This window comes from Gymnodraco acuticeps, unplaced genomic scaffold, assembly GCF_902827175.1.
Source record: "Gymnodraco acuticeps unplaced genomic scaffold, fGymAcu1.1, whole genome shotgun sequence".
In the NCBI taxonomy this organism is placed as follows: Eukaryota; Metazoa; Chordata; class Actinopteri; order Perciformes; family Bathydraconidae; genus Gymnodraco; species Gymnodraco acuticeps.
Window position 1 is genome coordinate 2,743,589 of NW_022990014.1, and position 24,458 is coordinate 2,768,046.

Sequence of the window (24,458 nt, forward strand, 5' to 3'; positions counted from 1 at the left end):
CACACACACACACACACACACATGCACAAGCAGACTGGCACAATACTGTACATGCCTGCAGCCGGGTAGTCCAACGGCTGTTTGACCTAAAGAGAAGAAGGAGGGATAGCCACAAAGATAGTCAGTATGTGTATGTGTATGTGTGTGTGTGTGTGTGTGTGTGTGTGTGTGTGTGTGTGTGTGTGTGTGTGTGTGTGTGTGTGTGTGTGTGTGTGTGTGTGTGTGTGTGTGTGTGTATCTGTATCTGTGTCTGTATCTGTGTGTGCATGTGTGTCAAAGTGAAAGTTAGTGATGATTATGAGGCAGCAGCTTTGGTTTTGTCACTGCTGCTCTAAACACTTACAATATTGATGGAATAGTTTACGGTTTTAATTGTATTTGAACTATTTGGATCAAAGCTACTAACTAGTAGCCTTTTTATTCACTTAGTGGATAAGTCCTAACTGGCAATGACTGCTAACACAGTGCGTAGAGAAAGGTAGAGAGAGCAACGGATGCATGATCATTGCCAACACAAAAATCACTTTAGGTTGGCAGTAGAAATGAAATGCTACGATGTGTCAGAGTAACAGTGTTGTCTGTTCTTTGTTGACCTCTACCATGTCTCTGGGTCAAGCAAACTCCTTTATCTATCTGTTTTGAGTCCACACGTGTTATTGAGCCGCTACAGATCTCCAGTGGCATTTGAGCTGCCCGTAGCAGACTGTAAACTTTTGACAAATATTAAAGCAATTTACTGACATTTTCTATTTCCAAATAGGTTTTACTCATTAGAGCCATCACCCAGTATTGATGTGTGTGTGTGTGTGTGTGTGTGTGTGTGTGTGTGTGTGTGTGTGTGTGTGTGTGTGTGTGTGTGTGTGTGTGTGTGTGTGTGTTGCCGGGCTGGCAGCCTCTGGTTGACTGTGGCATCATATCAGCGCTGGTAAAGGGCCTCAGTGTTTCTCCCTCCATTGTGATCCCAGCAGGCAGTGGGGTGAAGTGATGGATTGTGTGATCCGATGAAGCGTGCTGTTATCAGAGGCTTCAGCTCCGGTCATAAAGCTGACATCATCCCATTGCCTCAGTGTAGAGCGGCATGATGCGCAGCAGCAGCAGCTCAGTCGGGACGGAAACCACTGCAAGGCCTGTGTTGTTAATGATCAAAGCCTTTTTCTTCCTTTGTTTATTAGGTTTGGTTGTAATTCACCCAAACCACTGTTTCATATATAAGGAAGACATTTAGAGACTTCAATCACAAACATGAGGATTTGAGATTAGACTGCTCTGACAGAATAATAGACTAGATTTAATTCAGACAGACATTTAAGTCCAGGTTTTTATATTATTCTGTAAAATGATATTAAAGACAGCAGTAGACAGCTACACAGTGTGGATGTGTATTTTTAATCCTGTTTACTGAAAGGATGTGGTAAAAAAAAGAAAAAAGAGAAAGAGGTATTAACACAGCTGTGAAAGGAAAATGTTTGTGTTTCAGTTTTCATTTAATTTCAAACCTTTATTTACCCAGCTGTATCCCATTGAGATCATTGATCTCTTTTTCAAGGGAGACCTGCTCAAGTAGGTTCCACATGAAACATACAAACATAAACAGAACAACAAAAAGGACATTTTACAGCATCATTACAGGGATTACAATTTACAATAACTATCCACATGAACAGGTACCAACAGCTTCCGATTGAGTAGCATCCAACCGAGCTTTAAAAACATTTAGTGGCACCAGATTGCTCAGTTTCCATTTCAATTGCAGACTATTCCAAGACAGAGGAGCTGCACATCTAAAAGCTGTCTTCCCTAAGACAGTCCTAGCAGTTGGTACATTTAATAAAACCACAGCATGCGATCTCAGGCAGTAGCCACTTACAATTCGCCGTGAGATCAGGGAGCAGGATGTGAATCTTACTTGTTACTTGAATCTTTACTTCAGTTTAAACCTTATTAATCTTTTGAGAAAAGGCCTTGCATATCCTGTATCCTCACAAATGCTCAATGCAAAACCTGGATTTGAAAATTGAGTTAAGTGGGTTGAAAGGTCTTGCAGGTTTGTGAGATGTTAATCATTATCATTTTCAGACCCCATTGACAACATATAAACTACAGGCTTTTTCCAATCTGTTGGGATTCACGTGAAGAAGAACTGACATCTTCCACATTTCAGATAACAGCCTAAACTCAATGTGGCTAGCATTTACATCTCAGCATATGATTCAGAGGAATACAATAACATCACAGCTGCAACGACGTATCTGTGCTGCTCTGCTGGAGAGAAACAAGACATGGACAGTCAGGCCGAAGCCAAACGTGTTACTGTCAGCTGTTTCCTGAAGTGGACCTGTTGTGCCCTCTACTGGTGAAGAGCAGAACTTGTGTTAGGCCCATAGGTTAGGCCCCATTCAAAAAATATAATGTTTAATATAATCCAATTATGTAATAACATATTATAAATATAGCTGAAATGGGCTGCTTAATTGTTGGTTTACTTTTGTTATTTTTAGTATATTACTTTAACTCAATACTTTTTAACTTGTATTTAACTTTAGATTTGAATGCATGACTTTTACTGAACACTGTGATACTACTACTTTTACTGAAGTACAAGATCTGAGTATTTATTTTTTACTTACACGGTCTATAGTGCCATTAGAGCCTTTTTTATTAGTCTTGTTATCACATTTGCTTTGATAACGTATACCCTTTTACTTTGTTCTGTCCTGTTCTTGCTGCCTGCCTGTTTCTAAACTCAGCGTTAAGCAAACACTTTGGCCAGGATGCTCTTCATCTCACTAAAATCCCACTGGTGTTAGTAATTCCCCTCTACCTTAAGGTACATTTAACTGTATCTTATATCTCTATCTGAGAGACATGTACTGTTGTTCTCATTTGGTTTTACAGAGCCCTTACACACAGGAGTACTTTAGTCATTTTCTTGAGTTAAATACAACTTAGACAGCCAAATAGATTTTCTTTACAGCTAGGGGTTTACATTTGGAACAAAAAACACTTTTACACTAATTTAATATTAATGAGTGTATCATAATGAGTTCTTACTATATTGAAATCCTTCTTTTATATCTTAAAAACTGTCATACTGTACTGTTGTGTGTTGTAGGTTGGCAGCTCTGACAGTGATACTTTTTAATTCCTAACACAGTGAATCCCTACCGATAAATAATATTTTGAAAGGAATACTTTTATATTAATCTCATTATTTAGAAAGAGTAAAAACTGGATGCTAGAGAGATTGGAGGGGCTGCATGTGGCCCAGGTGGTGATGGCCATCCGACTCCCCGAACGACCCACTGACAGCTCTGCTTTGCAAAGGAAGCCCTGGAACAGATGGTTGCTTCGTAGGAAATAAAGACAACAACCTTTAGAAAAATACACATTTAAAGCTTCCTGCAGTGAAACCAGAACATGTGTGTGTGATTTTACAGAAAGCAACATGCAGCATATTAAGGCTCTGCAATCTATTGACAAATGTTTAAGTAATGTTTTGGGGACACAAGTCAATATAATCCCTTTGTATGGAAATCAGATGAATACTACCCATAATTCATCAATATGTACTGACTTCTATCTCAAGGAGCACCTAAGGTCAGCAGCAGACTATCATGTGAAATTTGAAAGAAAGTTTACAATTTGTTTCTGATTCACGAAAAGAAAAATCTCCCTAATGACCAAGTGGCTGTCAGAACTAGTTTGAATGCTTTCCATCAACTAACCTGAAAGATTTGCCGTTGGAAAAAGGACACAAAAAGGAAATTACCCCTCATTTCAGATTTTCTATTCATTTCTCAGAATATAGGTGGTTTCACATTAAAAATGTTCGATGCAATCATGAAGTGCAGCAACGTTTTTAAAGCACTTTCACCAGCCCGTGATTTGAGAATATAATTATGTTGAAAAAGCATACAGTATTCATGCAATTTTGACAACTGAAAATAAGATTTTCCTCAAACTTTCCTCCCTGATGACGCAGTGAGACGTTCAGACCAAAGATTTCTTGCTTTTAAGGCTCCATTATTACAAATGCAAAATATTCAGAATGCACCACTTTGTCTACACCCACACAGAAATGAAATATCCTTTAAAAATGTTATATAATTCAGTAATTTAAAAACAGATACAGTTCTCTATCTTCAAACCATTTGGGATTAATGAATTTGATATGAAAGAAACATACATATTTTATGAAAACATACAGAACATTTTGAGGGTTATATTATAATTCACTGAATAGAGACAAACCTAGAAGGCAAAAATGAAATTCCCTCTAGCTGATTTAAGTTTCTGCCTTAATCTACCTCTCTTTCTCTCACACACACACACACACACACACACACCACACACACACACACACACACACACACACACACACACACACACACACACACACACACACACACACACACACACACACACACACACACACACACACACACACACACACACACACACACACACACACACGCACACTTACACACAAACACGCACACACGTAGAGTTATGAGATCTAGTCATTTATTATGGAAGAGAGTTCCCGTGGCAGATTGGTAACAGCTTGACAATGAGTACAGCAGTGTTGGTTAAAACACTGTCAGATATGAAACCCCACAAAATAACAGTGATTACCAAGAAAATCTGGATTTCAAATTCAAACCTTGAGCATGGCTCTTAAAATTATTGTTTGTTTTTGCATCAATTCTATCGTCTTTGGCATTAAATAAATTATGGAGTTATTGAAAAACTCCCTTAAACTGATTTTCATTGGAGCTGTTTGATGAGTGTTGCTGTCTGTGCAGCCTGTTAAAAAATAAAAAGAATTGCACAAAGTTCAGGTTTTAAAATAGTGGATCGGAGGTCAGAATCGTCTTTTGAATGTGACATGGTTTGTCTTTTTTTTATTCTGTAAATAATAGTCAAATATAAAACAACTGAGTTATGCATTCACTGTGATGGTATTGATGTGCCTGCATTTAACCCAGAGTCTCTTTTTCATCTGCAAAGTCAATATTGAACATTTGTATTCACTGTTATTCATTTGTACATCCAGAAGGTTTATTATGAGGTGGGGTGCAGGTATGTCATGGCAGCTCTTCACTCACATTTTGAACATTTTACTGAGTGTACTATACTATACAGATTTCTCTTATTTATATGAATTTTTCCATCACTAAATATGCAATTGAAGTATGCACTAAAAACATTGATGTTTTTTTGGCTGGATGTGTTTAATGGGCTGTTACTTAATGGTGTGATGCATTTCGCCTCCACAGTCTGATGATGCCTGGCTGCATCAGAGACGGTGGAGAGAGCTTTTGTTGACATCAATGAATTATTCAGCATTACAAAACATGCATTGAGGCACGATGAGACATCAGCAGGACGGAGGAGCAAGAGAAAGAAAACTTCCAGAGACAAAGGAAGCAACATGCACACTTACAAAATATGACGTGTTCCCTATAGAAAAAAATCCCCTATGCTCAGTGAAAGCCTGTGAGCCTGAAAAGTTCATTACGTTTCAGTAATGAGAGAAACCTTGTGAAACCACTTGAGTAAGGTCTATCGTATTTATGGTCAACAATTTTTTGTTTTTTGTACTGAATTTGCCGAACCATTTTCCTATTTTCTTTTGGAAAGTTTCACATATGCATGCCAATTGTGTGTAATAAGTGTTTGTGCGAGAGAGTCTGAGTGATGTGTGTTAGGAAACAATATTTTCCCAACTCTTATCTAAATATAATATCCTGTAAAATGTTTAAAAAAACATGATTGTGATTTATCTTCAGCTGAATCATTTTGACAGAAACCTGTAACTACTGCAGATATCCAGCAGAGGTCTCCCCTGTTAATATAGTAGATGCAGACTGTTGGAGATTTTTTTTGATAAAAAGGTAATCCCTAAAATTAAAGTTTATTTTTAATGTTTGTCGCAGCAGTTCTACACGGAAATAGCAGCAAACAGGTGAGAAACTAAATAAATATGCTGTTTTTGTAATCTCTTTTTATTCAACTTTACACAGATGAGACAGGAGCTGCATTCGTGACATCATCATGTTATATATATGTTAACGACAAAACCTTTGTGTAAGAGAAAGAGGGGTTACGATGTTTATTAGTCCATAGGAGAATGCTAGAATGTGGAGAATTGGGGAACAGGGTGAAAAGGTCAACTCTCAATTCACTGTGAGCTCAGTTGTGAATGTAGAACAGTTTAAAGTCCCCACATTTAAAACAGTTTATGGGGTTTGGACCAAAAAAAACATAATGTCTCCAAGTAGGCTGTGAAGAATTCTGTAAAAGTCGGAGGAATAAATTAGGAAAATCTCCTAACATGAAGAACTCAGTAAATACTTCACACACATTTCCAAATCAAAAGCTGAGCCACACTTTTGCTTTATTTGACAACATACTGTATGTGATTTTATCTCATAGAATCAGAAATATATCAAATCCATAAAATGTCAGTCCTCATATGCCAACAATTTATAACTACAACCTAAACCTACTTTAGCATTTGAGATTTAGACTTTGCACTTCATCATTTTGACAAAGATTGTGTAAATCAACTGATAACTTTATCATTTTGAGTTGTAATCTTGTATGTTTTACCAGCTACATTGTAAATGTCTGGTTATATTTGGTTTACCATGAGCATTGTTTTTTCTGTCCTTAGCCTTCTAACATCTCATCCATTTTCCTGGCATGAATGGGCTTCCAAAGGTTACACTTACAGTAAAACAGTCTATGGTGGTGTAAAGTAACTACCGGTAAGTAGATTTACTCAAATACTCTACTTAAGTACAATTTTTAGAGACCTGTACTTTAGTATGAGTATTGTAATCTTCTACTTTGTACTTCTACTCCCACTACAATTCAGAGGTTAATATTGTACTTTTACTCCACTACATTTATTTAGTAGGCCTACCTTTAGTTACTTTGCAGATTTATTTTAATGATGTGAAATACAAGGTACACTGCAGTATACAACGTTAGACATCTATATCAAAACATATAATATATATTATTCTGAAGTGGGCCAATCTGCTAAATGAGTACTTTTGCTTTTGGTACTTTAAGTGTATTTTGATTCTAATACTTTTGTACTTCTACTTGAGTAACCTTTTGATTGCAGGGCTTTTACTTGTAACAGAGTATTCCTACACTCTGGTACTTCTGCTTTTACTTAAGTACACAAGCAGTTCTGTCACCTCAAAGTCTATAACTAAAACTCAGACAAACGTGTAGTCCAGTTTTTCAAATCTGTGTGAAACCAGCCATGTTGTAGAGGATGTCCTTGTAACGGTCCTTTAATCCCCCCCCCCAATCTTGAACATCCTTTTTGAGAGTGTGCAGGAAGCAGAGAGAGCAGCCCCCCTGAGAGACGGAATGAGAGAAAACGACAGTCTATGAAAGAAGCAAGACTCCTTCCCCAGCAATAACAACAACTACACATTTAATGTGGTAGGCTCATGAAAGGGCATACACGTGATTAAAATCCGGTGAGGAGCTTTCGTTTTGTCGGTGAGGAGGAAGACGGAGATGGGGAGCGAGTCTGTCCGTCAGGTGAGAGTGATTGATTTAAAATTCTGTCACGGTGTTTTTGCAGCGAATAAACTGCATTTCTGACTTTATCGGAGCCTTTGCCAGAAACAAACAAATTGAGCACCGCTTTGTGTTTTCAAATTGCGTCGAGCATTGTGCCTGATATGGATTAATGAGGTCAGTAAAAACCCACATGAGCAGGTAGATATGTTCACTAGCTTTGTCTGGAGGGAATATGGTGTGAGTGTTGGTGTAGGAGCAGACCGGTGGAGGATCACCTGTAGAGCCAAACAATGACTGTAGTGAGGGAGCTTACTGCTGTTGTGTTAAGGTGTGTAGTCTACAGTTTATGACACATTAAGCAGATGATTTATGATGTAAAGCCCTGAGGCGGTGATTCATAATCATGTGGAGGTAATTAAAAGTCAAACTGAACAATCTACTGTTTAAATGTTTAATATTGTGAGCCTAGACCAACAAATCCTATATAAAACCTTATTTTACAAACACGTTTTTTTATAAACGTATATTTACAACACATTTTAAAGGAAAGTGTTTTACATTTTTGGTAATACACTTTCTTAACATAAACTCTCCTACATCCTTCAGATGTTTTGCTGTTTGGTTGGCAGTATTTCTAGACTAATGCTTTAAGCCCAGACATAGTTTACAATACCCTCCCAACTAAAAAGTACAATCTTAATGTATGGCAATAACATGCATTTCTATTACATTACATTACATGTTACTTGTTAGACGCTTTTATCCAAAGCGACGTACATACTCAATACTGTGGGCAATCCCCACAGGCGCAATTTGGGGTGAAGTGTCTTGCCCAGGGACACAACGACATGCTGACTGCAGTGGGGTTTGAACCTGTGATCCTCTGATCCCCCTGATCCGATCACCAATGCACTAATCCACTGCGCCACACGCCTCCATTACTACATTACAATATTACATTACCATGAATTCCACAGTTTTTCTTTTGGATGACCCCACCTGTAGCTGTTGTTGTTAGGCATCAACCTTGCAGTTAGGGTCAGGACTGCCAATCAGTCAGGGAACAGGTAATTATGTGTTTGCATGTAATCGTAGCTTTTTCATGTACCTTGCGTCCATTTGGAGCATTGAATGAGTTGTCCAAGCACCTTCTTTGGAATTAAATGTAGGGGAAGTGTGTTTTTAAAAGGAATTGTTGCTCCAGCCTTACAGGAACGATACCTTATTCAAGTATAGACTCACTTGAATGCTACTTAGGGCCGGTCTTTTCTAGAAAAGTAGTGGGACTTATAGAAATGTGTCTGTACATGTGGCTCAAGTGACCAATTGTAATCAGATCTCACTTCTCCGCTCTATAGGTAAACACAAATGTGAACCATTTTCATTTGCAAAGACCAAATGTGCACTTCCTGTGCGTAGAGTTGTAGAAGAAGAAATAATCAAAACAATACAGCCCGGGTCTATTCCTCTGCATGTTCCAAGCCAATTCAAGCGTCAAAGATATTTGAAACACTGGTAATAAATCTCTATGAGCTTTAGCAATTTTTTGATGTGGACAAAGTCAGCTTTAACAATTTTAGAATCACCTGAAGATTGGAAAAAGGAGGAACAAAAGAATAGCCTTTACGTTTGACACATTAAGTTACGTTTGACACATTAAGACACATCAAGTCAAAAGCTCCCAAACCACATCGGCAAGGTGTTTGAGTTATTGGTTTACAATGTGTCTTGGTGGTAATTTATTCTTGTATTTAGCACTGTCCAATAGGATTGAGCCATTAAGAAAAAATATCAAATTGCTCATATTCTGACTGATATTACATTTTATTCACAAAAAGTAGCCTGTAGAAGTCTATATAAGTATTTTTTACCACTGAACATTTGACTTACTTACTGTTACTATGTTCGTCAGACAGTTGGGGACTATGGCCTGTTTATGCTTGAATTTAAATTGACTTGACTTTATTTGACTGCTACATAAAGAGCATGTCTGAGAAAAGCTATAAAGATGCTGCTTCAGGCTTTTGGTTGCTGCACCATCATCTTTACAGGCTGCACGCCAAGTTTAGAGGCCTTTGTAAATACCACAAGTAAAGACAAGAATGTAGACAACTTCACTGTTTGGTGTCAGTCTTCAGTGTGCGCTGCTAAAACACAACATCTCGTCATTCTCCGGCTTGTCTCTAGTATTTGTTGTACATTTTGTGTACAACGTGTGTCATCCAACTGTAATTGCTTTCATTTATTTCTGTCAGACTGTCACCAGGGTGTCATGATATGCACAGCAGTGAGGTTAATTTCTGCTCATTACCATTAAGAGTTAATTGGTTATACTCTTGACAGATTGAATTTAGTATAGCTGGTGTTCGGTCGGCTAGAAATGCAAAGCACTCTCATCACAATGTTAACTTTGTCACAGAAGTCTTTGAGATTCCTCATCTACATTCCTTTAAGCCGGTTTTCCTTTATCACAGGACCAACCATCTTCTTTCTTCTTTTGTAATCCACTTTATCAAGTAGTAGCATGCACTTCAAAAAGTATTGCATTTTTAGTGTGGGGTTGATCGGCAGAGGAACGCATGGTGGAAATTGCCCAGAGCTGATTATACGGGGGGAAATGTGGCATCTTGTAAAACCAGAAAATGACATAATTACTGTTATTCCTTGAAAGCCTTTTTTTCCAACTATCTAATTTCTCTAACTGTATAGTATATACTAAAAGTCACCAGCAGAGTTTTATTGACTTCATTTTTTTTTAGAAGAAAGTGGTACATTGGTACTAAAATGTCTGTCAGCTCTTGAGTTTGAATAACTAAAGAAATAATAGAAATATTTTTGAAAATACAAGTAAACATTAAAATTTAGGCTAACATTTTTTCCATGTTTTAAGATCTAAATAAATAATGATATATATATATAGCATCTGTAAATCAAGTAAAACATAGTAAAAACTAAATTGAGCTTATATCAAATCACTAGGATGGGCGATAAAAAATACTATTTACGCAGAAACCATTCAAATGTCTTAGAATAAAAAAGAGTCATAGCCCATATTTGAGAAGCAGTAACCACATTTTTGATATATATATTTTTGCTTGATGAATGAATCATCTTAAATCAATGTAAATCAACATTATTCTAATTAATTTAAAAACCATGCCGGGATGGCAACAGCAATAAACAAAGCACATATAGCATGATGGGGCATTTACGTGGATAACTCACCTAAAACTAAAGCCCCAGGTGTAGTAATGCCCTGTGACTGAACCTTGACCCCAGGTAACCCCTCCCACCTGTCAGCTTTGAATCGCCCACAGCCACATGAGTCCTCCCCCTCTCCTCCCCTCTCTCTCTCTCTTTCTCTCTCGGCTCTCCTGTGCATGTCTTGACATGCCATGAAACACCAAGAGAGGGAGGAGACACAAAAACCCAAACAGGAAAAACCGGAGAGCATGAGAAACGCAGAGATGGAGAGAAGGAGGTGTGAGGTATGAACGGAGGATTGTAAAGAGCTGAGGGCGTGAGAAAGGAAAAGAGAATTTCATGCTGAAGTCGCAGGGATCTTAAGAGAAGCGGGACAGAAACTAGGTAGGGGAAATGTTGCAGCTGTAATTGGAAGACAGAGGACACTCAATCAGAGGAGGGGTGAGATAGTGTGTCATTATATCTGTGAAAAACATGCTGTCAGTTTCTTCTTTGACTCATTCCTTTTCCCTCTTTCTGATTTCTGACTTCACAGCTCCACGATCTCCAGGAGATGCTTAATATACGGTGGTAACCATGGATCCTCTTCTTCTCTTTGGTGTTTCATTCCCTGCAACAAGAAGCTCATGACAAATCCAAAAAGAGGAAATGAAGAGGTACATCATTAGCCGACTTAAAAATTCTCTGACTTCACTTCTCGTCAGAATTACACCTCAAGACTTTCAGGAGAGGAACAGCCACTGATAACAATCTCCTGATGCAATACTTTTGGGAACTGTCAGTGTGAGGAAAAACCCCCTATCTGTCACAAAACAGAGGTTTCAACACCTGCAGAAAAAACCCAAGAGTCGGAGTACATTTTACTGGAAGAGCATGGGACTAGGAGTTCAGAGCAGTGAGTTGTTGCCTGGAAGTCAAACCCCCAGGAACAAATGAGTAGCAGTGGATTTGGCAGCAGCCCTAGCCTGCTCCAGGGCCGGCGTTTCTACTGCCGGGAATGGGCCTTGGAGAAGCTGCGGCACAACCTAGACGCTCGCTCTGTGCCAGGGCAGCCGCCGGGGGTGCTGGTGACGGGGGTCCCTGGGGCTGGGAAGACCGCCCTGTGCACTGAGGTGGTGTGGCCCACCTCGAGAGCAGGGGTGGCCGTCGGGCTGGCCCCCCGTTGCCTGGCCTCGCACTTCTGCCAGAGGGAGGACCAGAGGAGCACGGTGCTGTGGAAGTTCGTCCAGAGCCTGGTGGAGCAGCTGAGGGCCTCCCCGCTTCTCCCTGCTGGGTACAAAGAGAGCCTCAACAGCCCCTCTGTAGCCTCCTCTCTGGAGTCCATCAACTGCCAAAAAGACCCTGATGACACTTTCAAGAGGTTTGTAGCACTTTTAAAAAACTATCACATTTAATACAATTGTCAAAGTATTTTATAGTGACAGGCACATACTTGACCTGAAGAGGGTAATTCTTTATTGAGGCAGATTTTAAGCAATGTACACGTTTACCAAATAAGAGGAAGAGAAAAGTCAAGCAAAGTTAAAAGGAAGCCTGAAACCCATCCAGGAGCTCGGCATGTGTCTGCATGTTCAAGAGCTAATCCATTGCAGCTCAACGCAGCAACATGTATCTGAGGGGAAACCAAGTGTTTGATATAACATGTTGAAAACCTGTACCACAAGTTTTTCTGTTTAGCAAATAGTAAGATTCACCATTTAATTGTTGTGAATGAGATTGTTTTAATGAGACATACCCTGTCATAAGAATACAATCTGGCCTGTCGCCAACCAGACAAGCTTTAATTTGAGACCAAAGACAAATTAAGACCCTTTTTTCGTGTTTAAAGTGTAGCATATTGCTCATAAATGTGGCATTTGTAACCAAAACTTCTGTCAGGTAATTTGATCCTGAGGGATTGATGAACTAACACACAGGCAGCTCCTGCTCATGTTGTGGGAAGACGCATTTAGATTGCACCTATTCTAGTACAAACATAGGTGATTATCTGCAGGTGTTTAGACTGTCAACAGACACAAAGTGGCAAAGTAAGTGTAAAAGCCATCTGACCATTGCTGATGCAAAGAGAGTCCGTCACAGGAAAAAGACGATAGCGGCTATTCTTCTTCCTCTTATATTTATTTCTCCTCTCATAATGCAGCCCATTCACAGCACACACAATGGGCCTCCAGTGTGAATGAATGCTACAGTGTTATTTACGACACAACTTCCTTTCAGAGAGGGGAAAAAAAAGAACAAAGAGGTGAAAAATGCCTCCAGTACCCCAGTCTGCGTCTCAGCACCAGTCAGCGAGGTCACCCTCCAAGACTTTTTCACTCTCTCCCGGTGTGTTTGCTCTGCGATGAGCCTGAGCCCTTCACTCTCCCCCTGTGTTTGCTTACCTCTGGTGTGAAGTACCGAGCTAGATTCCTCATTCCCCTCAGACTGGCTAACAGCCAGACTCTGTTTGTGTTTGGAGCACTTGTGAGGGAAAGTAGCTGCGGGCGAAACATTGCCATGTGAGAACAGCCATTGACAAACTGTTGAAACATGGGCCTGTTTGGCAGCGAGAGAACCAGCTGGCAGCCGGCCGAAGTCAGAAAGTCAAACTATGGCGCTCTGTCTGAACCCTGTCGACAGTTTGATTTAAAGTTCAGTCGGTCTATTCCTGTCAATTACATTGATCGTAACAGAAAGACTGGATGTGTTAATATGATTGACAGTACATGTAGTTTGGTTCACTTGACCCGGCTAAAAGTATCCATAGTCGCCTATAAAAAAAAAACTGGCCTGCCCGCTTGAGGACGGTTAAGGACGCTTAAACGGGGCTACCCGCTGCAGTGGAAATGCGCCATTACTGTAGGTCTGCCTTGTTTCAAGTTCTCAATCTAATTACAAAGGCAACAAGAGGTGTGGGAAGAAGTATTTAGTTTGTTAACATTAGTAAAAGTAGAATTATGATGGTCTAAAATACTTCATTACAAGTAAAAGTGTTGAACTCAAGTTACTTAAGTACACGTACACAGGTATTATCAACAAATGTACTGTCTTTATTATACTGAATTGCTCCTCGCAGTGTTTTGTTATTATAGAATATCATATAATAATGTCAGCAGATTTAAAGGTCCCATGTAATGCCATTTCTACTGATCATAATTCCATTGTTGAGGTCTACTAGAATAGATTTATATTGTGCAATTTTCCAAACTCACATTGGTTTCTCATACAGCATCTCTGTATAGTATGTGTATTCACTCTCTGTCCTACACGGCTTGTTGGAGCTCCTGCCCCCCCCCCCCCTCCCTGTGAGCCCACTTTGCTCTGATTGGTCAGCTCGCCCACTCTGTTCTGATGAGTCCACCACCGTTACATCAGTGATTATGTGTTACAATGGCGTTAGAAACCAGAAAATGACACCAGTAAGGGGGTCTGGGTGCCGTGTTGGCGGGACGTTGCGCGGCTCGCTGCTGCGAGGAGCAGACAGTGTGAGCTGGGTTCATTTCCTGCTTGCTGCGTGGGATCTGCGAGACAGCGAGACATCGTGAATGGATGTGGGAAGATGGGTGCAGCCCCCTCAGCACCCCCATCTGCAATGCTCCACGAGCAATTTAGAAACTTTGTATTCTACTAAGTAGATTAGTAGTATAGTATCTTATCATATTAGGAGATTGTGTGTTGTAAAATATAGTACCATATTTCCATCTGAAATGTAGTGGATTAGAAGTATAGCATCAAATGGAAATACTTAACAAAGCATAAGAGTGTTACAATTCTATTTAAGTAAATGTCATTAGTTACATTCCGCTACTGCTAGAGGGGTAAACATGTATAAATCATGTGGACTGACCCATTCCTTGACATGCTTTACTTCAGTGGGCTTCACCACTCGGGACAAAGCTGATTACGAGCACTGTTCTTAGAGACTGCTACTGGACTTTATATGACATAATGACAAACAGGTAGAAACAGGGTGAAAAGCGTAGTAATGTTGTTAAATGGATAGTTTGTGTGGTTGCTACGTTTCACACACTCTTCAATGAGGAGCTGCCAAATTACACGGACACACACACACAACAAACTGTGTGGCCGAAAAATCTGGGAAATCCCACACTCAAATGCTGCCATGCATACAAAAATGTAACCCTGGTCTCCAAATACACGTTCATATGGATATATACATATATTTATATGTATACCAATCATATAGATAGTTTTCGTGAGGGTTAGTGTTTTAATTCATGGCAGCTCATTGTTATTGCTGCCTATCTTGCCTTGGGCATTTTTTAAAGATGATATTTTTTATTTTGCCTGGATGAGGCTTTCCTGGTGAAGTTTAAACAAAAATGTGCTGAGAATACATGAACGGCCTATTTTTATAATTAATTTGGTATCAGGTGAGTAAGAAGACAGATTGTTTATTAATGGATGGACCTGATGTGAAACCAGGTTTGATTGTGTCATGCTCACCTCACCAAGTTGAAATAAAGCTCAGGGTCAAAGGTCAGCCACATACCAGTGTCCAGGACTATGTAGGTTGAGCAGAGCGGGAAAACATTAAGCAGTAATAAAAGGTTCATTACACTTCCTCCTCCGCAGACCTGAACGTGTGCCCGGTGAGGGAGTGTTTTGTTATCCCATGACTAAAGCAGACCCAGGTACTATAAGCGTGTTAGAAGTAGCTGGCACCCAGGGCAGGGTTTAAATCGTTTTTTAATTGCAGGATATGCTCAATGATAAAAATCAAGGCTATCATGTCCAAACGCAAAGAGATGATTCACACACACATTAGGGCTTGGTCTGCAAATATCTTGCAAAAAAGATTCTAGAACGATGTGAACCTCTGCAAAAGACATTTTCTTATTTAGGTTTTTCCTTACAGCGGATGATGTTTAATACTAAAACCAATATTTAATCCTAAATAGATTTAATAAACAATTTCAATTGCTAGAATAAAGCAAATCAACAATAAATTACAATATGTAATATTTTTAGGATATTAGACTGTTGGTCGTCTAAAATGGGCAATTGGGAATGTTTCTTTATAATCTGGGAAATGATGAGTATTAAATCACTGTCTTCTGACTTTATTGTTAAAGATTAACTGTGGATGAAAACAAATATTTAGTTGCAGCCCTAAAGATGTTACACTAAATATTAAGTGATTAGTTAAAGTAATTAATAACTGCAGGGCTTTCCAGTGTGTTTTTAATTAAGAGCCTTAACTAAAACACTCTATCAACTAACTTAAAAAAATTGATAATTTTATGATATACAACATTACCCCTTCAGGGGAAAATGAGATGTGCTTTTTCACACTTCCAATGTCATAATTGAGTCCTGTTTACGGCTAATGTATTCTAACCTTTTTATCATGTGTTATAAAGTGTCAGGATGAGCACCGTTTACCACCACTGCTGAATACATTCCTGCAGTTTGCATTTATGTACGTGCACACAAATGTATTCATTTGACTAGAGTTTAATTGGGGAGCTAACGGCACATTTGTGTGTTTCATAATTGTGGCATTAGCTCAAATAGGGCAGATTTGTTGGATGCCACATTTACCAAAATCTAATTATGGATGAGTAATTTCTGTGATGTTGAAATGTCACATCCCACTCCCTACGCTTATGTTAATCCTGAGAATGATCATTTGGTGTAGACTTCATCACATTTAGTAAATGATCCTTCTTCTAGTTACTGATTTAACTAGACGGGTTTCTTATTCATTCATTCGTCAAGCTTCTGAACTTGCCGGACTAAACTACACATGTAATGCGTCTCTGCCATTGTGGCTCTGTTAACAGATTGAAGGATCTCTTCCTGGTTTTACATAAACACCTCTGGCTGTTTCCTTCCTGGTTGCAGCATATTCTTCAGTTACAAGATTAGAAACATTGCTTGATTTGCTATTAATAGGCGCCAGAAATGCATACAAAATACCCACGGACTGTGCACAATTTTGAAGCTGAAATCATACCTTAACTCGGGTTTAAGGAAAACCTGTTTGGTCACTAAAGGTGACGGGGCCTTCTGGTCATTCCTAAATATAGGCATTTACACTAATGACAGCACACACACTGACATACACCCTGTGTTTGCGGCAGGGTAATTGACTTGGTGTTTAGCCTCTGTGTGACCCATTCTTACCACACTGCAGTCACAGGTTAATCACTGTTTGTCACCTATTAAAACAAGACCCCGGTCTAATTTGCACTTCTGTCTCTGCTGAGCTGACACAGAATTCACCCACACCTGGTAAAATCGTAGATGCAGTGTAATGTTTATGTTTTTGCTTAATGACAGCATTTTTATTTTCACCCAATAGAAGATTCATGTACCCAAGTGTTGGGCTGACAGATCAATATTGTCATTCCTTAAACTAACATGTCCAAAACATTTCTTTTTAAAAGGTAAAAACAAGAGTTTAAGTTTTATTGTCCACAACGCTAAATTATGCTGGTTCTCTGTAATCCAGTAACTACTACTTCACAAACCTCCCCTGACCCAGTTTAAACACAGGTCTGGCACTGCTTGGATGTGTTAGAACAGGGTGAACATAGGTAGCTATAATGACTATTTCTACTGTACAGTTACCATTACATTATCATAAGTGTCAGATATTTTTTTCTCTTTAGCTCAGGCATATTTTCACATCAGTCACAGTAATTATGTGGAAGCATAAACTTTGTTCTTAACATTACCGACTTCCCTCAAACAATTTGCACTTTCATTTTGAAGTTGTTTAGCTTCAATAGCTCAGGGCTGTTGAATAAAGGATTTTATTTTCTTCAAATAAACTTGCCTTAGGGCTTAGTCTAAAGTCAGGAATTAAATAGGCTGGAGGTCCAAAAAACCTTTGATCTCTGTGCCCCTGCACAGAAAACCATGGAGGACCTTTTTCGTCATTATTTCGATTTTTTTAAGATATTCTATTGTTGTGCGTGTGTGTGCATGTACAGTGTGTGTGGGCGTGTGTGAGAGCGTGCACAGGGTGGAGCAGGGCATTTCAGAAGTTCTTTTAACCTGAGTCACCATCAGATCAAAGCAGGGTGTGGGTGCTGACTCTTAAGGATTTAGATTTTTGAAAAGTGTAACATTGTTTCACCGTTTTGCATCATATTTATGAGTTTAATAACAGTAGAAGATACACTTTTTGCTGTTCTTATTCCCTGGCGGCAGCTACATTTCAATGTTAACTGGAGTTTAATGTTGTTTCTTCATTACCCTGTGTTTAAAGTGAAGAACAGCATGCAAAATTGGAATCATAATGACTGCTACTGTTGCCAATAAAAGCATTTTACTTTTGTAATATGTTTTGTGGTTGGATTGACTGACATTGTGAGATTGTTTGTAAAAAAAATATCAAATTTATGACAAAAGCAAAAATGTCACAGAACACTTTCATACTTTAAGTTGAATCATGGCACTTTAGGGCAAAAATATCTGCCTGCATACGGATCAAGTGATTTAATTGAGTTGACCTGCTGTGTATTTCTTGAAAGTAAATTCTGAACAGTACATTTTAAAGGCAAATAATTAATCAAACTCCCTCATCTTCCCAACAATGCTGTATTTTCTACATAGCCATCTTAAATGATCCCTTTCTTTGTGTCTTTAGAGCAGTGCTGGGGCCCCTGTTAGACCTTCCTCCTCCAGCCAAGACTCTGATGGTGTTGGTGGACTCCCTGGACGTAGGCTATGGGACAGGTGAAGAAGGTGTGAGGAGTAACTCCATTGCACAGCTCCTTGCTGCAAATACACACCTGCTGCCCAGCTGGCTGCTGCTGGTCTGCTCCATCCGCCGCAACAACAAGGCGCTGTGCAAGATGTTCTCAGGTGAGAAAAAAGCATTGCTCATCTGCGTTTTAAGATGTTATTTAGTTGTAAATGAGAGATTATAACAGACTGGATCATGAACTACCTCAGGCATCAATGTGGAGCATATTGGGCAGCAATTATTGGGCATTTAAATCAATGTCAGTTATTACATTTGCCTTAACTAATTAATTAATTAATTGCCTCTGTGCTACAACAACTGTGGCCGAAGGCATCATGTTTTGATCAAGGCAGATGGAATCTGTAGTGAACTCTACAGCTATACCTAAACAACATGGTGTGTTGTGTCGACAAAAAAGGAGAGAACAAAGTACCACAAGATGGTTATTACCTACACCATAAAATAACCAACATACTGTAACACAATGGATGACTGATAAAGAACTGTATACTCTATGTACAGTATATGAACTATTTTGGGCTTAAATAAGCTGAACTACCTCTTTCTGTGTTGTAGGTTTTCGTAGGCTCTGTCTGGATGACCTCCGCAAACCCCCGCCCGTCCGGGACGTGCAGCAGTACATCCTCTGTCGGCTAGATGAAGATGCGACACTTCGCCGTCAGCTCACCCCTGACACGGCTGACATGCTGAATCTACTGCACATCAAGAGCGGTGGCTGCTTTCTATTCCTCGAGCGTGTGCTGGATGGTGTGGCAGGTGCCCTGGTGGGTCTTCGGGAGATCAGAGACATCCCCGGGACTCTGAATGGCCTCTACCTGTGGTTGTGCCAAAGACTGTTCCCCCGGGGGCTCTTCGTCTATGTCAGGCCTCTCCTCAATATCCTATTAGCTGCCCCGAGGCCCCTTACCCCTCAGCAGCTGTTTTCAGCAGCATGGACGCATGACACACTGCTCAGCCTCCAGGACTTCCAGAACAAGCTCCGAACCCTCGCACCTCTCCTGATCGATGGCCCTGGTGGCACCAAAATACTTTTTCATGCCAGCTTTGCTGAGTGGCTCACAGATGTTAAATATTGCACACAGAAGTACCTCTGTAGCACGAAAGAGGGTCACAGCATGCTCGCAATGGCTCTGACTTTGCAGGGACCTAATCTGGACAATGAGGACACTTGCCAGCTTGCCACACATTTAGTTTGCTCAGGTCACCATAAAGATAACCCCTCATTATTGGCACTGTGGATGCTGTGGACAGATGTGCCTGTTCTTACTTCTAGCGGTAGAAGTAGCCTCTCCTTATCAATAACCCAGCCTCCTGTTCTGGTCAGTCAAGAAGTCCTTCAGCTGTTAATTAGGAGTGGGCTCGTCCCTGCAGCCTGTTTTTCAGATGCAGATACAAGTGTTGGAGTTCATTGTACAGGTGAAGAGATAAGTAGTTTAAGACAGGCTTTTGAAAGGGATGTGTCTGTAAAGAAAATGCTAGGCAGTGAGGTAGCTGTACACCAGCCCGGTTCCACAGATGGACAGACCTTGCTTGCCAGTGCAGCCCAGGAGGGTTCTGCAAATGTAGTCGAACTTCTCCTGACATACAGATATGATCCACTGGTCAGTGACCAACAGGGTCAAACTCCACTGACTTTGGCTTCCAAGCAGGGTCATGTCAAAGTGTTGTCTGTGCTTTTGGAATGGACCAGGAACCAAGGTCCAGAAAATGCAGTGCGGATGATGGAGCATGTCGACAATGAAGGCTGGACTGCCCTGCGCTCTGCGGCGTGGGGGGGCCACAGCGAGGCTGTCCGGCTTCTTCTGGATGCAGGGGCCGATGTAGATGGATGTGATGCTGAGGGCAGGACTGCTTTAAGAGCTGCTGCGTGGGGAGGACATGAGGAAATTGTCCTGACACTGCTGGACTACGGGGCACAGGTAGACAAAGCAGACAGCAAAGGTCGCACACCGCTGATTGCTGCTGCCTATATGGGGCATCAGGAAGCTGTGGAGATATTGCTGAACCACAATGCAAAAGTTAACTTGGCTGATGGAGATGGGCGCAGTGCTCTGTCAGTCACTGCCCTCTGTGTCCCTACAGCAGCAGGGGTCAAAGGTTATGGGGAGGTAGCAAGTCTATTACTGGAGCGTGGAGCAGATCCAGGACACAGAGACCATGATGGAATGACACCATTGCTTCTTGCAGCCTATGAGGGTCATGATGATGTTGTTGAACTTCTGTTAGAAGCTGGTGCTGATGTAGATGAGACTGCTGGCCCTAATGGCAACATCTCCGCTGCAGCTGCTGTTACTCCCTTGCTGGCAGCCTCAGCAATGGGCCACATGAAGACAATATCACGGCTGCTTTTCTGGGGAGCAGCTGTGGATGCAATTGATTGTGAAGGAAGGACAGCACTCTGCCTAGCAGCAGCAAGAGGCAGCTTTGAGGTTGTCCGCGCCCTGCTGGATCGAGGCCTGGACGAGAACCACAAAGATGACCTTGGCTGGACTCCACTGCACGCTGCAGCCTGTGAAGGCCATCGGGCTGTGTGTGCTGCTTTGACAGAGAGAGGCAGCATGGCACGGGTTGGAGAGATGGATATTGAGGGACGAACCCCTCTCATACTGGCTGCCCAGGAAGGTCACTTGAGCACTGTCAGGCTGTTGTTGGACAGACGTTCTCCTATTGACCACAGGGCGTACGATGGACATTCTGCCTTGAGTGCTGCCCTCCTGGAGGGCCATACTGACGTTGCGGAACTGCTTATGAGAAGAGGGGCCGATACCGATGTCCGGGATGCAGAAGGAAGGCCTCTGCTCTACCTCCTGGTGTTGGAAGATCGCCTTGAAAAGGCAACTCTCCTAATAGAGAAAGGTGGGGTCCCGCTTGAGTCCCGAGACTCTGAAGGACGTACAGCACTGCATGTTGCTTCCTGGCAGGGGTGTGTGGAGATGGTTGACGTACTGTTAAAGCATGGGGCAAACCCCAATGCACAGGATACAGAGGGGAGACCACCAATGCATTCGGTGGCTTGGACAGGACACGCTGAAGTAGGACGTCGTCTCCTTGAAGCCACTGGTGTTGATATAGACCTGACTTGTCACCAGAGGGCAACAGCTCTGAGCATCGCAGCACAGGTGGGGCAGGCAAATATTGTTGGAATGCTTCTGGAAAGAGGTGCAAATCCCAATCACATGGATAAATACGGCCGCAGTCCAGTCAAAGTTGCTGGGAAATACGGGCACTTTAAAATTGTCAGGTTATTGGAGAACTACGGAGCCAAACCATATGTAGGCATGTATTCGAACTCTAGTAATGCATCCCCTGTAAAACCTAACCAGATCCTTTATTCAGGCATGTTGGAAAGTAATGGAGTTGAATTCACCTGTGCTACCACCCTCTCCTCAATATCTTCCCCCGGTTCCACAGCAGAGCGATTCCACTCAATGCACAGCTCCCAAACCTCATCTACTGGACACTCTCGGGCCACAATGCAGACGGTGCCAGCTGACAGCCTCAGCTTTATTCAGCAGATCCAACAGCACTCCCTTCCCCGCAGTCGTAGTCGTCCCTCCACCCTCCCCCCACCAGGGAGCTCAGGCATGGGTAGCATCCATGGAAGCATCCACAAGCATTCTAAGGGCAGCCCTCCTACCACTGTTTGCACAGTCGCTGCCAAGGTGCACAACTGTGAACTGACTCAGAAAGGCTTGTCGTCTGGACTTGAATATCACGACAAAATGAACAAACAAAACTCGAACTTAATAAAAGCTGACGGGACTGTTTACGATGGGGGCAAATGGCACTCAGTAATGGCTTCCCTTGGGATAAGGCCAGGGCAAGATAGTCCCAAAAACCGAGAGAGTCCTCCTCTGGGCTACCCTTATATGTTACAGAGACCACTGCAAGGGGAAGCTTGGGATTCGATACCCCAGAAAAACATTTTGTCACCTGCTTGCTACAGTTTTACCACAGACCCACCTTGTAGTGCCTTGCCTGAAGATGGTATGGTCGATATGACAACCACAGACCCGCAGCTTAATCTGAAACGGGCCATCAAACTGCAGTTTGAGGGTCCTACCAGTGCAGCCTTATATAAGAGAGAGACACCCCTGTGACTGGTGCTCCACAACAGAGACTAAGTTGGTTTTTGCTACACTGTCTTCACAAACTCTTTTATTTAACTGTTTTTTAGTCTGGTTTTAGTTAGTGTTGCAACAATTAGATCATTAACAGTAAGGTTTAAAGAAATTAATTTGTCAAGTAAAACTTCCAAATACTCTGGTTCATCTCCATTGTGAGGATTTTTTATTTTTTTTAAATATATAATTGGCGGATCAATTGATAATTAAAGAAATCCTTAGTTACAGCCTCAGTGTGGGTATATACAGCTTATTTTGCGGTTCCAAATCAAAAATAGAAGTGTAATGTTTTGTTTAAGTTGGACTTTTTTGCTGTTCAAAGAAAAAACAGTTTCCACTGTATTCAATTACTTCCTTGGTTCAGCGGGAGAGATCTCGCTCCCAACCTCTTAAAAAATCCAGAGGAAGAAACAACCGAATGACAAAGCTTACATTCCTGCCTTTCCGTTGACTGTTGTTTATGTTGAGCAGGGCTCTCAGATCAAGCTTATTTATTTGAAGGGTGAAGCATCTATGTTCATTTTCAACGTTGACCTCATTCAACAATCCATATTTTTAAACAGAAAAGTTAAGGTCGAGTTATGTTAAATACATTTTTGCAAGTAACGATAAGCACTAAATTAACTTGTTTAAGAGCATGCTTGTGGCCTTGATCTTTTTTAAAGCCTTGGATATTTACTTTAAACTGGCCATGGCCCTCTATAGGTCCATTGCTGACAACCAAAAACAGTTTGCATAAAGAGCAAGCCCACCAAAGTCTAACCCATTGCAGGGTTTATGATACAAACTAAAAAAGACAGCCAAGTGTACTGAACCAACTTGGCTACCTCACAGTGTCTGTGAGCAAGCAGGAAGGAAAGTGAAAATTGGACCAAAAAAACTGAGGGAGGATGGTTGATTGTTTGTCGACTAAAGACGTTTCTAGTACTTTATCATTTTTGTTGGATTCATATTTGATTACCTTCATTCATTAAAGTGGCAAGTGGTGCCATAAAATTGTCTAACTCTTTCCTGTCTGCCTTTTCTTTGAGTATATGTGTCATGTCGCATATTATGCACTTGAGTGTCCCTCAAACCTTCTGATGTTGAAGCATCACGTAGAGATGAAAGTCTGGCAGTGTGCTGATGGTGGCCACCTGGGAGTTTAAAATCAACCACTTATCCTCAATTTTAGTGATATTTTCTGAATTTTTTCTGATACATTTCTGAATTGCCATTTTCCATGTGTGCTTTCAGGATAAAGGACAGATGTGCACTTTTTTCATTCCGACATTTTCCCAAATGAAGATCTAGAGGAACTTTATCGTTAACACTTGCATTGAACTTACAGTAAAGGCACAGAGCGTCAGCCTTCTTGCACATTAGCATTGAGTCATGAGGTTTTTTTTTTTAAAGATATGCGTATATTTCATACGATAGGGTAGTGTGAATGCATTTGAATGCATAGTTGACTAAACTCTCATAAAGCTCTTTTTCCCTTCCGTTTTTAAAAGCTCACTTTTTAGTGTTGGAAATTGACAGCTTGCTGTTGCAGGAAGGCCAGCTGGGAGAAAAAAAATGGTTTCAAACATATTAGTGAAGACAGAATTCCGTCTGAATCAGCACGGTCACCAAGGTGACTGTCAAAAAGACAGCACTTTGTATGCTACATGCTGTATGTTTGTGTAGGCGAGTAAAGTGGTGCTGACAGCTACGTGCTTTAATAATGGCAAGCCGGAAAAGCCGACAGTAGCTTTCAACCACTCTGACCCTCTTTAATCTCTGGTAGAAACATCTTACACCGTAAGGTAAGAACAAAAGCAAAGTTGTTTTTGGAAATGTGTTGGCAAAACATTTTTGAAAGTGATGCCCTGCTTGGT

General features: G+C 41.0%; 1 protein-coding gene across 4 annotated transcripts; it reads left to right on the forward strand.

The window, feature by feature from the left end:
• The first annotated feature begins 7,348 nt into the window (after positions 1 to 7,348).
• Positions 7,349 to 23,608, forward strand: ankrd50l (ankyrin repeat domain 50-like). 4 transcript variants are annotated; one of them, XM_034213472.1, is made up of 4 exons: positions 7,349 to 7,569; positions 11,291 to 12,115; positions 18,356 to 18,573; positions 19,031 to 23,608. In XM_034213472.1, exons 2-4 carry the CDS (start codon positions 11,688 to 11,690, stop codon positions 22,573 to 22,575), a joined length of 4,191 nt encoding a protein of 1,396 aa, XP_034069363.1. In that variant the 5' UTR covers positions 7,349 to 7,569; positions 11,291 to 11,687; the 3' UTR covers positions 22,576 to 23,608. The 4 variants fall into 4 exon arrangements, with proteins under 4 accessions (XP_034069363.1, XP_034069364.1, XP_034069361.1 ...); XM_034213473.1 differs by lacking the exon at positions 7,349 to 7,569 and adding an exon at positions 10,949 to 11,039; XM_034213470.1 differs by lacking the exon at positions 7,349 to 7,569 and adding an exon at positions 10,962 to 11,196.
• Positions 23,609 to 24,458: the final 850 nt, after the last annotated feature.

What these genes read in the sequence shown, in the direction of transcription:
- ankrd50l (XM_034213472.1), top strand. Translation starts at nt 11,688, where the DNA reads ATGAGTAGCAGTGGATTTGGCAGCAGCCCTAGCCTGCTCCAGGGCCGG. An exon ending in CCTGATGACACTTTCAAGAG is followed by an intron (nt 12,116 to 18,355) that starts GTTTGTAGCACT and finishes TTGTGTCTTTAG; the next exon opens with AGCAGTGCTGGGGCCCCTGT. An exon ending in GCTGTGCAAGATGTTCTCAG is followed by an intron (nt 18,574 to 19,030) that starts GTGAGAAAAAAG and finishes TCTGTGTTGTAG; the next exon opens with GTTTTCGTAGGCTCTGTCTG.